At 43.5% G+C, this 16,423-nt stretch overlaps 1 protein-coding gene across 5 annotated transcripts in view; it reads right to left on the bottom strand.

Moving 5' to 3' along the window:
- KANSL3 (KAT8 regulatory NSL complex subunit 3) overlaps window positions 1-16,423 on the bottom strand; it is a 92,906-nt gene that overhangs the window by 25,949 nt on the left and 50,534 nt on the right. For all 5 annotated transcript variants that reach the window (XR_012882517.1, XR_012882518.1, XM_075858593.1 and 2 more), the window contains exons 15-17: window positions 10,520-10,597; window positions 9,548-9,721; window positions 5,091-5,172 (exon numbers count right to left, since the gene is read on the bottom strand). Coding sequence is in view for 3 of the 5 variants with exons in the window: in XM_075858593.1 (XP_075714708.1) it covers window positions 5,091-5,172; window positions 9,548-9,721; window positions 10,520-10,597 (334 nt within the window). In the remaining 2 variants the exon portion in view is untranslated. The remainder of the gene's footprint in view (window positions 1-5,090; window positions 5,173-9,547; window positions 9,722-10,519; window positions 10,598-16,423) is intronic.

Here is a 16,423-nt window from a genome sequence, read left to right as displayed (position 1 = left end):
ACAGTAAATGTCACCAAATAATGTCACCATACGAGTGCTTGTTCCCGATCATTGTCCTGTGTAAATAAGGCAGCGATCAGCTAACCAACAAGCAAATGCACGTTCTATAGCTGATTGCATCTTTTATGTGGCCAAAAAATGGTTTCTAGTCGGCAGCACATTTCCCTGTGTAAACAGCGGATATGCTGCCGACAAGATACAAATGTACGGGGATGGACGATGGTATTAACGATTGTTCATCCCCATACATTGCGATCATTGCCCCATGTAAAAGAAACTCACGAGCGCCGACGTGATGTATTGTCGTTTGGCTCACGCTTACCGGACAGGAAACCTGGCTGTGTATAAGCACCATTAAAGCTCTAGTCTGGTAACTCCAAACAATCATATCTTGGCACTTTCTTTTGGTAGGTCACCTTTAAAGTGAAGCTAAACGTTTGACAAACTTCTGGCATGTCATAGTGAGAGCGCTCAGCCGCTTCGTGTCTGTTCGGCTTTTTCCGGAAAGCCGATGTATCGGAGTACGGGTTCATAGACTTTCTATTGAGTCCGTACACAGATACATTTATTTCCGGAAAAAGCCGAACAGACAAGGAGCGCTTCAGCTGCTTCGTTCTAGCGATTGGTGGGGGTCTCAGTGTTCGGACCCCCACCAATCCAAACTTCTGACATGTCAGAAGTTTGTCAAACGTTAATCTACACTTCATAGTAACGCAGTCAAGAAATAGTCACAGTTTAGGATTCATTCACTTCTGCAATCAGGTTTTCCGTTGAACAAACAAATGGAAAGTGATGCACTTGGCTGCCTCTGTCAGCCCCATAGACATCGTAGGGTACATGCGCAACTGCCACTCCATTCAACATCCTCCTCGATGAATTCGGCAGTAAGTAAGAATGGGGGCTTGGGACCAATGGGGGGGGGGGTCCCAGTGGCGGGGCCCCTGTGATCATACATTTATCACCTGTCCTGTGGATAGGTAATAAATGTTCATAGTGGGAAAACCCCTTTAACCAGTTACTGTTTTACAGCTAAATGACCAGAGAAAATGTCACAATTTTGCTATGAACTTTTTTAGATGACTATAACTCTGCAGGTGAATAAAGTTCATCTTTGAATTTGACACTCTTTTTAAAGGACAGGTAGGGCTTTGTTTTAGTGGCATTTGTCAGTATACATTAGTTTTATTTTTTCCTCTAAAGTGGGCAAAATTGGAAAAACAGCAAGAATTTAGTAATTGCGTCAGTTTATACCAGCATTTTTCACACACAGTATAGACTACGGCCAAAATTAATCTCCTCTCACATTCTGCCACTTCTCCTGTGCATGGGGATACCAAATATGTGTGCCTTATTATCACATAGAGATGTAGGAGGGCGGACGATAGAAGAAGCTTATTTCACAAATCGCTTTTTTTCAAAGCTGGTTTTACAAAACTCAACAGAGTTTCTATAACACTTCCAAAATATCTGCTCTTGAAGCAGAGATCCCAAAATATTCATCTAGAGGTATAATGGGAATTTATTTTTTTTGGTTTCTTAAAATAAGAAATTGCAGGTTTATGCAAATGGAGCTCTCCAGCAGATGAACTTTAGAAAACATCAAACATGACATCCACCCCCCACCCACCCATTCCCTCCCTCACCCTTGGAGTAAAATCAGGGGAAAAATAAAAATGTAATGTAGGGCAAATATATTTTCAACTTATTAACTAAAATCAGTGTGGTATTTTTTAAAACATGGCTCAATGCACAGGCCTGGTTGTGAGGGACATGAGGGACAGAAATATCGGGAATCTTTGCGGTGCCCGTCTTTTCTGCAGACGCGGCACTTTTTCTGGGGGTTGCTTCTGGTTGGTGTTGGGGGAATCCGACTGATGAAGTGTCTTTCAGTCAGTCGCGTGACATCCTCAGACTGGGGGCATTCTCGGGTGTCCTGAACATCAAAAATGAGGCCTTCAATAATTTTTCCCTGGAAATCCAGGTATGTGTCTCTGCCTCTGTTTTTTTTGTAGAGCACGAATGAGTTGTGGATGGCCACCTGTAACAAATAAATGGCCACTTTTTTGTAACCAGGATTTTGTTTTTCGCTTCACTAAATAGGGCTGTAAAACCTGGTCGCTTAAATCCCCCCCCGCCATGTACTTGTTATATTCGGACACGCTCACTGGTTTGTGCTTGTCCGATGTTGCCCCCCTTTCCCTCACTGCCACTGTTCCTGCGGTATGAATCGTGCTTAGCACATACACGTCTTTGCGATCCCTGAACTTGACCGCCAGCAATTCCTCAGATGCATAAGCACAGGAGTCCCCCTTTACCATGCGCTTCCCCACTAATTGCTGCGGAAAACCAATTCGGTTTTTGCGCATGGTACCACATGCCCCAGTCCTTGCAGCATGCAAATGCCTAAACAGGGGCACACTTGAATTTTAAATTGTCGCAGTACAGGTGGTACCCCTTGTGAAGCCGAGGCTGCATTATCTCCCACACGATCTTACTGCTGGTGGAAAGATCAGGGGGGCATCCAGGAACATTTATTGTGCGGTCCCGCCCTTCATAAATCCTGAAGGCAGTGGTATATCCTGACCCGCTTTCACACAATTTGTAGAGCTTAAAGCCATATCTTGCCCTTTTGGAAGGTAGATATTGGCGAAAGCGAAGTCTGCCATGAAAGTTGAGCAGGGATTCGTCCACACTTACATTCTGCTCAGGGGTGTAGAGTTGCAGAAATAAATTATTCAGGGAATTTATTAGCGGTCTTATTTTGAACAACCGATCCCGGTTTGCATCGGTACTTGGGGGGGCCTGTGCGTTGTCGTTGAATTGGAGGAACCTCATTATTGTCTCATAACGAGACCTGGGCATTACTGCAGAATATACTGGGGTGGCTTGGGCGGGTCTTGTTGACCAGTAAGACCTAATGGAGGGCTTTTTGACAATACCCATATTTAGGGTGAGCCCAAATTTTTTTTTTAATTCCTGCAAATTGGTGGGCGTCCAATCTCTGGCATGGGTGGATGAAGGTTTATGCCTTATATACTGAGCGCCATATGAATTTGTTTCGTGGACAATCATATTTAGGATGTCATCAGTAATAAATAAATGGAAGTAATCCATTTGGATAACATTTGTATTGTCCACAGTTATGCCAGGAGTGGCAGTAAATCCGTGGATTCTAGGCCCAAAAGATGGGGCAGGTGCCCATACAAGAGCCTGAACTGGAGGGACCAGGCTGTCCCGTGCTACAGCGCTACTAGGCCCTGCGCTTTCATGTTCTGCAGTTTCAACTGCATCAGGGACAACGTCCCCTGAAGATGAACCTGAAGTGACGCTGTCATCGTTACTACCTAAAACAGGTTCCATCTCGGACGCCATCTCTGATGCGGTCTCCGACTCAGACCACAGCATGGCGTATGCCTCCTCAGCACTAAAAAAACTTCCTCGCAATAATGTCACCAACTAAACCAAAATAATTTTTTTTTATATAGAAACAAACACAAACTAACTGGTATATCTATCTATCTATCTATCTATCTATCTATCTATCTATCTATCTATCTATCTATCTATCTATCTATCTATCTATCTATCTATCTATCTATCTATCTCATATCTATCTATCTATCTCATATCTATCTATCTATCTCATATCTATCTATCTATCTCATATCTATCTATCTATCTCATATCTATCTATCTATCTATCTATCTATCTATCTATCTATCTATCTATCTATCTATCTATCTATCTCATATCTATCTATCTATCTATCTATCTATCTATCTATCTATCTATCTATCTATCTATCTATCTATCTATCTATCTATCTATCTATCTATCTACACTACCGCTAACAAACAAAAAAATCGCTATTGCTATATATTCCCTACCTGCCTATTCTAAAATAATAAAAGATAGAAACGTAAATAGAAAAAAAGATAGATGGATAGATTGTATAGATAGAAATCTACCTATACAGTGAATGTTTTAGTGTAAGGGCGGATTCAGACGAACGTGTTTTGCATCCGTTCCGGCTGCGTGGTTTTCACGTGGCTCGTGCGGACCTAGAGAAGTCTATGGGGCAGTGCAGACAGTCCGTGAGTTTTGTGCAGCGTTGGTCCACTGCCTAAAACTCGCGACATGTTCTATGTGTCTGCGTTTTTCGCGCATCACGCACCCATTGAAGTCAATGGGTGCGTGAAAATCATGCATGCCCCATGGAAGCACTTCCGTGGGACAAGCGTTATTCGCGCAATAACAGTAAAAGAATGAATGTAAACAGAAAAGCACCACGTGCTTTTCTGTTGACAAACATCCAAACGGAGTGTCATAAAGATGGCAGCTGCGCGAAAAGCACGCAGCCGCGCATCCATATGAACAGGGCACACGGAGCTGTCAAGTGCCTTTTGCGCACGCAAAACGCTGCGGTTTTTGCGTGCGCAAAAAGCTCACGTTCGTCAGAATCAGGCCTAACACTTTTATTTCACAGTATTATTCTGGCAGCAATTTTCTCGAGTCTCTTCTTCTCCTCACACTGAAACAATGTGTGAGGAGAAGAATAGAGGCAGGAGATTTGCTGCCAGAAATGTCAAAATAAAAACAAATGTGATCGCTGTGATAGGTTTTCACAGCGATGACATGTTCAGGGACCATCAGATTGGTCCCTGATACTCTGCCCAGTGCTCAGAGCTGTTAGTAACAGCGTGGGCACAGGGCTGTGTGCACGCGATTGCGCGCACACTATATTTACATAGAAATGCATGTGATCGCTGTGATTGGTTGTCACAGCGATCACATGTTCAGGGACCAAAAGATTAGCCCCTGACACTGCCCAGGGCTGTTAGAAACGGGATCGCATGTGCGCACTCTCTGAAGTGCCGCCGTAATATGTCTATACGGCAGACTTCAGAGACCCTGACTGCTGGCCGTAAAAAAACTGCCAGCGGTCGTTTAATGACCAAAACATTTGCAAACTTCTTTACAAATATTTTAAATATGAAATACAAGTCTATTGTGCAAAATTGTAAAAAAAAATATAACTGGAAACATACACAAGCCCCACTAGATTGAATTTCTAACACTTAGAACGTACTTAGGTGATGTAAGAAGGCTGGTCATCTCTTTGGAGTTTACTGGAGTTTGGCCAATCATGGCTGCAGATGAAGACTTTGAAGCTGCATCAAAGAAATATAATCAGAAGTTAGATATGTGTACAATCATGCAAAGTTAAAAATAAGCTCGTATATATGTCTGAGCCCTAAAATCCACACAATTTACATTGTAATTTCCAGTTTGTAACTAAATAATCTACACTATTCCCTGTGAACCTCAGGGCCCAATTTACCATCAAGAAGAATATAAATCCACTATTCAATACACTTAACTTCTAAGGGCCCATGTGGAGATCTGTGTTGGGATGTCAGTGCGGACATGTGGGAATATTCCTGTGAATGCTCCCATAGGCGGCCTATTTTGGTAATGCAGGCATTGTTATGGAGAATACATGCTTATGTATACTGAAAAGTCGACTTTATATTCTCCATAATGGCACAATAGACAATAAAGCTCACAGGAAGAAGTGAAGATGAATTAGTTACAAAGAACATATCGACTGCTCCAAAACCGCAGACCCCAAACAGCGCTGGACTATCAGGAAGTTGTCATGATAATCCAGCACAGGACTAACTTTGTTAGAAAATGGATTGCTGGGATTTACAGATTACTTGGTGCTAAATTAAAGGAATTTTGCTATGTAGTGTTGTAATATTCATCTATGTAGCGCTAAAGTGCCAGTTTCTCTGGGTGCCATTTTTTTGGTTTTCATATAGGTTGTTACTTCTACAGTGGAATGGAGAATTCATAGGGGGGTAGAAGACTAATACAGGCAAGATACGCTTTGATTGGATGGACAGAAAAACTGAATTGTGGGCCGGGATCATGGGCCTATCGTGGACCACGTAACTAATAATTATGGATGATTTTTCTTTTTACATTCTTCCATAATGTAGAATTCATGCAGGGAAGCGGACTGTGTGGAATTGCATTGGATTCAGATATTAACCAGACAAACCGAAATGATATAGCGAAACTATAATTGTGCAGTAATATTGCTTATTTGCGAAGAAGTCATTAAGGAGTATGTTTAAACGTTCAAACTTCTGACATGTCATAGTGACATGTCAGAAGTTTTGATTGGTGGGGGTCCGAGCACCGAGACGCCACCAATCGCTAAAACGAAGCAGCAGAAGTGCTTGTGTGAGCGCTGTGCTGCTTTGTTTCTATTCGGCCTTATCCGGAAAGCCGATGTAGCGGTGTACGGACTCAGATTTTCTATTGAAAACCCCCGCCAATCAAAACTTCTGACATGTCAGAAGTTTGTTGAACGTTTAGTTACACTTTAAATATGACGTGTTTAACAATAGTACGGATTTTATCATCTATTCATGTGCTGGTTAAATATATTTTCTGCACTGTTCTATGTGGTGATTAAAGAAGGACTCCCAGCAAAAATGTTTTGGGCCTCCCCGTTTGTAATTGAGGTGACAGAAACGATACTATGGTTAAAAAACTCACTTATGGCTTTATCTTATAGTTTCAGCCTCCGTTATGGGCCACATGACCACTGCGCTAACTAACTGAATCTTACAGTATCGCTCTATTTATTCCCATTACAGCCTTGAAGTGAGTCTGCTAGGAATGAATTGCTGTTCACACAGCAGATACTGTAAGATTCAGTTAGTGAGCGCGAGGGTCATGTGAAAAACGGCAGCCCAGAACTGAGGCTGAAACTACAAAATAAAGACATAGGTGTGTTTTATTATTATTTATTTATTTCAGTTACTTATATAGCGCCAACATATTCTGCAGCGCTGTACAAAGGTCCTCTTTTACTGTCCCTATTGGGGCTCACAATCTAAATTCTCTATTGGTATGTTTTCGGGTTGTGGGAGGAAACCGGTGTACCCGGAGGAAACCCACGCAAACACAGGGAAAACATACAAACTCCATGCAGATGTTGTCAGCATCATCCATGCCATCTCCGTTACAAACAGGGGGAAAAGGGGGGATTTTTGCTGGGAGTGATTCCTTAAAACGGTTGTCCAGGATTAGAAAAACAATGCTGCCTTCAAACCGCACCACATCTGTCCACAGGTTGTGTGTGGTATTGTAGCTCAAATCAATTTATAGGGGTTGGCCACTTTATGTCTAATGTTAACAAAGGTGTTGGAAAGATGAATATATGTCGCTTACTAATATCTACTTTTTAGAAGTTCTGCGTCGCTTTCTCTAAATATGAAGCCACGTCCTCTCGTTAGCGAAGCCTTCTGTCCCAACCACATGCCACGCAGATATAGGGGCATGTGACGAGGCACATCCATCAGCTTCCTTCATTGAAACACACTGCGCCTGCGCCAGTATCCTGGACATGCAGGACCTGTGCAAGCGCAGATAAAAGTATTATACGAAGCTTTCATCTGTGCTATGCTGTATGGACATAGCTAGGAGTCGCAGATACTAGGGTAGGATACCTGTCTGACGGCATAGAGGCAACTGTGACGTTTGACTGTCTGGAGCTGTATTGCATTGTGTTGGCTGGGACCCTTAATTTCAATTAAGGTAATTCTTCATTCTACAAGGACACTTTGGAGATGTGTGTGCTTCCAACAAGTATTTTTGTTTCCTAATGCAACATTAAAATTGTTTAATTAAACATCAACAGCTTTCATCTGCATTTGCTCAGGGCCTGGACGTCCAGGAAAGGGCAAGAGCAATGTGTTTTAATAGAGGAGGCTGAAAGAGATGTCTCGACACATGCCCCTCCATCTACGGCGATTTTCTGGACTGGAGTGCGGTTGGGACAGAAGACTTGGCTAACAAGGAGGTGTGGCTTCACAAATAGAGAAATTTCAAAGAACTTCTAAAATGTAGATATTAGTAAGTTGTATATATTTTTATCTTTACCACACATTTTTTAACATTAGACATAAATTGGTCAACCCCTTTGAATGATGGGGCTGAGCTGCAATACCACCTACAACCTACTGACAGGTGTGGCGCTGTTTGTGGAAGAAAGCAGCTATGTTTTTTCTGATCCAGTGCACCCCTTTAACCCCTTTTTAAGATTTTCATTTTTTCCTCCCCACCTTCCAAAAGCCATAACGTCTTTATTTTTCCGTCGATATAGTCCTAAGAGGACATGATTTTTGCGGGACGAGATGTAATTTTTCGTAGCACCATGTGTTTTGCCATATAATGTACTAGGAAACGGGTAAAAATTATTTGTGGGGTAGAAAATGAAAAAAAAAACCAGCGATTCCTCCATGGTTTTTTGCGCGCTGTTTTAACGGAATTCACTGTGCAATTAAAACAACATGTTAACTTCATTCTGTGGGTCAATACGATTACTGCGATACCAAATATATATAGTTTTTTTCTATATTTTACTACTTTTACAAGTAGAAACCGAAGTGTAAAAAAGAAAATGTATTTTGTGTCGCCAAATTCCGAGAGCCATAACGTTTTTATTTTTCCGTCGATTAAGTGGTATGAGGGCTTATTTTTTGCGGGATAAGCTGTAGTTTTTAATAATACCATTTTGGTGTACATGCGACGGTTTGATCACTTTTTATTTCATTTTTTGTGGGAGAGTAGGTGACCAAAAAATAGAGATAAAATTTTTTTTACGGCGTTCACCGTGCGCGTTAAATAATGATATATTGTAATAGTTCAGACTTTTACCGATGCGGCGATACCAATTATGTTCATTTATTTTATTTTTTTACTATGCAATACTAATGTATTGCAGTTTATTGCCATAATAGGTGCACAAAGATGGCGGCCATGGGGGCCTTCATTAGGCCCCCAGGCAGCTATAGCAACAATAGCCCCCCCCCCCCACGATTGCATTGCGGGGGGCGCAATGAGCTGTTACAGGGGGTCGCCCCCCTTTTTCTAACGATTTAATTGCTGCTGTCGCTATTGACCGCAGCATTTAACGAGTTAAACGAGCGGGATTGCACTCAAGCGCGATGCCGCTCGTTACTCTGAAGTGTCGGCTGTAACAAACAGCCTACACCGGCATCGTATGGAGTGGGTTCACTCCGTGAGCCCGTTCCATACTTCCCCTACCCAACTTTGGCGTAAGGATACGTCAAATGTCGGGAGGGGGTTAAACATGGGTACAATAGGCTGTCTGAATAAGGCCTAATTCTGTATACTATAAAACATACCCAAGCTCAGACCACAGGTTGGATTTCCAGCAAACCTTAATAAACACACAATCCTGTTCTAAATAACTGCAGTGGTCCTCAATAGTGATATAATTTATCCTAGCACAAGCTCTCTCATCATAGAAGTGTAATGTGGACCTCCTTGTACAGTGCCTGCTCCTCCATGTGGTCAGTGTTTGGAAAGGAAAAGCAGTTCAGTAATTCAGATAAGAAACCTCATTTCCTTTAAATCACCCTGCTAGGAAACAGGTGGCTGCAGCCAAACAAGAGTTAAGTATGAAGCACGTTCACACTAGACATTGCATTTTCCATAACAGACCTTCCTGTAAACTAGTGTTCCCTCCTCCTGATGCATCTCCATGTGAGACAATGGTCACTTTGATTTTGGCACGCTTGGAGGGCTTCACTCCAGTGTTACTTCCAGGGCTAGGAGGCCTCTTCAGAAGTCCTCTAACATCTTCTTTCTCTTCTGAAGATTCAGAAGAAACAGGGACTGAAATTGGGGAAAAAAATATAACATTAATGGAAATTATAATACATTCTGAACTAGTTTTTAAAACCTGTACTTTATACGACGTACCATAAAGGTTAAAAATATCAAGGCAACATTCAAGCTCTCAAAATCAGTTAGTCAAACCGTGTGCAAAATGGACTACAAGAACAAGTATTCTAAGGGTATAGAGGGGAGAGGCATTAGTAAATGATCATAATCCCTTGACACCTTCAGGGAGTTCGCAAGAGCACAACAGTTCCAGCTAATAGTGGGAGACCATGTACAGGCTTGAGTGATACTGCAATGTTTGCATGCAGAAGTGCTCAGTTCTGAGGACGGGGGAAGGGGGTTTTATACACGTAATTCAAAAGCCTTAATGATAATAAACTCTTAGGGTGCTTTTATGCTATGCAGCCGACCTGTGGTGACCGCATAGTGTTTGCCACTAATTGTCGTGTCTTTACGGCAGGGGACGGTGGAGAACATGGTTTTTATGTGCTTCACCTGTACTTGCCGTATAAAGGCCGCTATTAGCGGTAAACTGTGTGCCTAAGATGTGCTAGTTGTAATAGCACATTTAATGATTAAGAGGGCTAAATAAAAAAAATATTATTCCAGACAACCCATAATGGGACCACCGTTTTAATCAAACGACAGTACATGTCTCCACCACTTCTGAAATCAAATGCAGTTACATGCTATTGGTCATATATGTACAAATATTTCTATGAATTAATTGAAAAAGCAGTGTGTAAAACATATACTTCAAATTAAAATAATCTATTCTGTTCCACTCACCAAACACACACGAGGAAGAGCCTGTTGGGAGAGACTTTCTCACCAGCATATTTTGTTTCAAAAAAGCAGCAAACTGCACTGAAATAAAACAATTAAATAACAAAATATTATTTAAAAAGCATTATTCAATGTATTGCCATTCTTTTTTTAATGTCATCTTAAGCCCACTATTACAGAAAGTCAAAATCTAGAAAAATAGGATTTTTTTTGAGTGCCCCTTTTCTCGTTTAGTTAATTGGAAAACACAGACCATGGGTATATGCTGTTGTCACTAGAAGGCGTGACACTTAGGGTCAATGCACACGATGCGTATTACATGCGGTTTTGCCGTGCATATGTGCGCGTACACGCTGCAGTATTTTTCCGCATGTAAATTGACCTGCGGTGCAGATTTTAAAATCCGCAGTATGACAATTTATCTTGTGTTTCCACTTGCAATTTTCCACAGCACTAGGCAGATACAACTTGCACCAAAGCCCGCATGAAACGGCGCCAAAAAAAACAAACTTATAAACTGCATTGAAAAATGCGCGATTAGGTGTGTTGTTTACCTGCAAATTTCTGCACAGCAAAATACGCAACATGTGCATGTAGTCTAAGATTTTTTTTTTAAAAGTGTTGGCCTTTCCTACAGTATAAGCCCCTTCTACAGGCACTGAGTTAGTCAGTCTGTACAGAAGCAGTAGGACAAGGTAATAGAATATTATCAGAACTATAGAAGAAAACCATTTCTGACGTACAAACTTATGAACTTCATAACTAAAAAGGTGTGCGAGCTATGTCCCCCAATGGAATGGACGAGAAAAGGATTTTACGAGTGTTACGGTGTAATAAAAAAAATCCTATTTTCTCATTCATCTCATTGGGGGACACCAACCATGGGACGTCACCAAAACTGTCCAAATGGGTGTGAACTTAAAAGAAACGACGTAGGCATATACCTACGAAGGGAAGCATCTGTGAATGCAAAGGTATGCACCATGTAAAATTTGGTGAACGTGTGCAAATACTACCAGGTAGCAGCCTTGCAGAGCTGAAGAGGTGAAGCCTGATGGTGCACAGGCCAGAAAGCATTAAAGGGGTTTTCCACTTTCTGACAACTGGTCCTCCGGATAGGTCATCAGTGTATAATCGTTGCATCCGACACCTGGACACCGCACCGATCCGCCACTCCGGCTACCTCCGTGCACCGGATGTTTGAAACGTATGCAGTAGTTGGAGTCGGAAGCAGATGGCTCCGACCACTGCATAGCGGCCGTTCGGCAGAACTGCAGCTCTGCTCCTATTCACTTGAATCGGAGCCGAGCTGCAGTACTGCAACTCGGCCGCTATTCTTTGACTGGAGCCAACTGCCGGGAATATCGTCCGGTGCCGGGAGGCAGCCAGAGTGGCGGATCGGTGCGGGGTCCATGTGTCAGACACGCACCGATCATATACTGATGACCTATCCGGTGGATAGGTCATCAGTTGTCAGAATGTGGAAAACCCCTTTAACAGCCCTAGTGGAGTTACAGGGTTTCTTTCCCTTTCATCCGGTAGACCTCGCGAATAGCCAACCGCAGCCATCGAGCAATTGAAGCCTTAGAGGATGCCACCCTTCTTTGGACCCTCCAGGACCACGAACAAAGAGTCGGAGTGGCGAAAGGAGGACGAGACCGATAGGTAGACCGCAAGGCACGGACATCATCCAAATTATGAAGAGAGCGTTTCTTAGGATGCGTCGGCGACTAGCAGGACGGCAAAACAATATCCTTGTTAAGGTAGAAAGAGGAGACCACTGTAAGAAAAAAAGAAGGAACCGCCTCATCTGGCTTGGGTCAAATAAGGAGGACGATAAGATAGGGCCATCAGCTCGGAGACCCTCTGATGGAGTTTACTGCCACAAGGAAGACCACCTTCCAGATGAGCAGGTGCAACGAAATCCTGCGAAGAGATTCAGAAGGAGACAACTGCATTACAGAGAGAACAAAAGTCAGATCCCAAGACTGAGTCGGGGCCAATAGAGGGGCACTGCGTGTGCAAACCCCTGCAAAGAAATCTGGACATCGGATTTATATGCCAGAGGACTGTTGCCCCTTAAGACCCAGTTCACACTGAGTTTTTTGGCGCTGTTTTTGATGAGGAAACCACACCAAGCAATGTCCAAAATCGCCTCCCATTGATTTCAATGGGAGGCGGTTTCTTTCCAGCGAGCGTTTTCTTCCGCGACATGCTCTTTCTTCCCGCGGTTCCGTCTCTAACCTCCCATTGAAATCAATGGGAGGCAGAGAAAGCGTTTTGTAAACTCGGATGGAAGAGTGGCCCCTGAGAGAGCAGATCATACCAAAGAGGTAAGTGCAGGGAACGTCGGCTAGTAGAGTCACCAAGTCGGTGTACCAGCAACAGCGCGGCCAGTACCGAGCGACATCCCCTTGGTCTTGATCCTCCTGAGGAGCTTGGGAAGAAGAGGAAACAAGGGAAGCATGTAAATCAGGCTGAAGCGATCCCATGGAGCCATCAGAGAGTACGGCTCTGGATCCCGAGACCTGAAGACAAAAAGGAGGACCTGGCAAGCGAGTCGAGACTCCAGCAAGTCCATGTCCGGTGTGCTTTACCTGGAACAGATTTGTTCTAACACCTCGTGATGAAGACCCCGTTCCCCTGGGTCGACCTGTATGCGACTAAGATAATCCGCGACCCTATTGCTGAACCCTGAGAATTTGCACTGCCAAGAGAGCAGGAATGTAAAGCTTCGCCCATTTCAGAATCTTGAACGCTTGCGCTATCACTGCCAAACACTGTGTCCCGTCTTGGTTATTGAGGTAGGCAACTGCTCTGACATGGTCTGTCTAGACTCAGACCGCCGGTCAGAAGAGTCATCCAGTGACTGAGACAGAGGAAAATCTGTTCCAGAATGTTGATGGGGAAAATGGCTTCCTGGTGGGACCAGAGGCCCTGGGCGGTGAGATTCCGGAAGGCACCTCCCCAACCCCCGAAGGCTGACGTCCATAGAGAGGTGCTGCCAGTGGAGATGAAGAAAGAAGTGGCCCCGAGGGATGACCCGGATAGAGAGTAACCAGAGAAGAGGGATCGCCGGGGAGGAGAGCCATCAGAGATAGCTGGGGAGGAGCCGCCAGAAGCAAAGACAGCCTGCTGTACCAGAAGGTGTCTGCCTCCTACGGACAATGAGCTAAGACTGAAAAAACTCAGTGTCGCTTAAAGGTATATACTGTAAGAGGGGCCAACACTTTTTTATTTTATTTCTCATGTCACACCTCCTAGAGGCAACAGGATATACCCATGGTCTGTGTCCTCCAATGAAACAGATGTCCTTCAGCCACCAAAAATAACATCAGGGAAATATGCCACTTTATAATAGGATTTTTGTACTCCCCGTAAAATCAATTTATCTTTGAATTCATTGGGCATCATGGGTATAGGCCCTCGTCCCTATGAGGATGACAAGGATAGGAAAATTCTTGGCTCCGCCCAAGCAGGCCATACTCTTCCCTAAAACTAGCTAAATCTGATTGTGCAGAAGACAAAAAGCAAACAACCAAAACAACAGGTCCCGGGCCTGGAACAAAGTAAAAAAAGAGTGCGGGATCTGTGTCCGTAATGAATTCATCGAGAAAAGGATTTTAAAGTGAGGGTTTTATCATTGGGGACACAGCACCATAGGACATCCTAAAGAAGTTTAGAGGGTGGGAAGAAAATTAACGGAAAAAGTACAGGCATGCGACCTGCCTAACGCACTGCTGCCTGCAGCAGCTTGTGACCCAGACTGCCATCAGAGGCCAAAGACTTAACCTGGTAAAATTTGATGAAGGTGCGCACCAAAGCCCAGGTACCAGCCTTGCAGACCTGAGCAACTGAAGCTTAATGACTATACGCTCAGAAGGCAGCAACAGTCCTTGTAGAATGGGCAGTGATCCGAAAAGGAGGAACTTTACCATTGGACCGATAGACTTCTGAGGACAGGCTGGAACCAACATGCGAAAGGAAGGGAGGACAATCCCTTCATTGATATGGAAGCTAGAGACCACCTTTGGGAGAAACGACAGGATAGGTCAGAGGTAGCAGCCTAGGCTTCCAAAAAGCCGGACAGTAAACTTTTGAGCATGGCCGGCGTCACTTGTTCCATCACTGCTATAAGGCAAAGTATTGGCTGAAAATGTAAGAAGTTCATACCCCTAACACAAGAAAAAGGTATGGTAGGTGCAGTAGTCCCAGTTAGGTGGTTCAGTCCAAATAAAAAACGGCCATTGCTAAATTTAGTTAGCGAAGATACTGAGGCCTGTAGGATGCCCATATATAATATTACCAAGCTAGGGAATGGAATTAAGTGTGCCCTCCTGAGATTCATACTAACCCTATGTAGTCTTCAGATGAGCGCAAAGTCCCCTCTTAAGGAACCTTGCACATATAGTAGGGCAACTAGCACTCCATCTGCAGAAATGCAAGTTAGGTGACCGGCGGTGAAGGAAAGTCAGTGCAGAGTAATGCGTGGCTTCCTGATACCTGCAGGGGTTTGACTAGGTTCTTGAAAAGGCTGATAACCCACCTGCAGCTAAGAAAAATAAATAAAGACATAAAACTAAGATTAAAAAATAGCGGCAGAACTGATTATTAGGTCATGTCTGCCTCCTACGGAGGCTAGGCTAAAACTGATTTAGCTATGATCTGTGCGAAGGTTATGGCCTGACTGTGGAGCCTAGACTTCTCCTACCTAGTGTCAGCCTTCTAATAGCGAGGACCTATACTACCGTTCAAAAGTTTTGGGTCACCCAGACAATTTTGTGTTTTCCATGAAAACGCACACTTATATTTATCAAATGAGTTGCAAAGTGACTAGAAAATATAGTCAAGACATTGACAAGGTTAGAAAGAATGATTTTTATTTCAAATAATAATTTTCTCCTTCAAACTTTGCTTTCGTCAAAGAATGCACCATTTGCAGCAATTACAGCATTGCAGACCTTTGGAATTCTAGCTGTTAATTTGCTGAGGTAATCGGGAGAAATTTCACCCCATGCTTCCAGAAGCCCCTCCCACAAGTTGGATTGGCTTGATGGGCACTTCTTGCCTACCATACGGTCAAGCTGCTCCCACAACAGCTCTATGGGGTTGAGATCTGGTGACTGCGCTGGCCACTCCATTACAGATACAATACCAGCTGCCTGCTTCTTCCCTAAATAGTTCTTGCATAATTTGGAGGTGTGCTTTGGGTCATTGTCCTGTTGTAGGATGAAATTGGCTCCAATCAAGCGCTGTCCACAGGGTATGGCATGGCGTTGCAAAATTGAGTTATAGCCTTCCTTATTCAAAATCCCTTTTACCTTGTACAAATCTCCCACTTTACCAGCACCAAAGCAACCCCAGATCATCAAATTACCTCCACCATGCTTGACAGATGACGTCAGGCACTCTTCCAGCATCTTTTCAGTTGTTCTGTGTCTCACAAATGTTCTTCTGTGTGATTCAAACACCTCAAACTTCGATTCGTCTGTCCATAACACTTTTTTCCAATCTTTCTCTGTCCAATGTCTGTGTGCTTTTGCCCATATTAATCTTCTCCTTTTATTAGCCAGTCTCAGATATGGCTTTTTCTTTGCCACTCTGCCCTGAAGGACAGCATCCCGGAGTCGGCTCTTCACTGTAGACGTTGACACTGGCGTTTTGCTGGTACTATTTAATGAAGCTGCCAGTTGAGGACCTGTGAGGCGTCTATTTCTCAAACTAGAGACTCTAATGTACTTGTCTTGTTGCTCAGTTGTGCAGCGGGGCCTCCCACTTCTCTTTCTACTCTGGTTAGAGCCTGTTTGTGCTGTCCTCTGAAGGGAGTAGTACACACCGTTGTAGGAAATCTTCAGTTTCTTGGCAATTTCTCGCATGGAATAGCCTTCATTTCTAAGAACAAGAATA

Source organism: Rhinoderma darwinii, chromosome 3, assembly GCF_050947455.1.
Source record: "Rhinoderma darwinii isolate aRhiDar2 chromosome 3, aRhiDar2.hap1, whole genome shotgun sequence".
NCBI classification, from domain to species: domain Eukaryota; kingdom Metazoa; phylum Chordata; class Amphibia; order Anura; family Rhinodermatidae; genus Rhinoderma; species Rhinoderma darwinii.
This window is presented reverse-complemented; position numbering and strand designations above follow the sequence as displayed.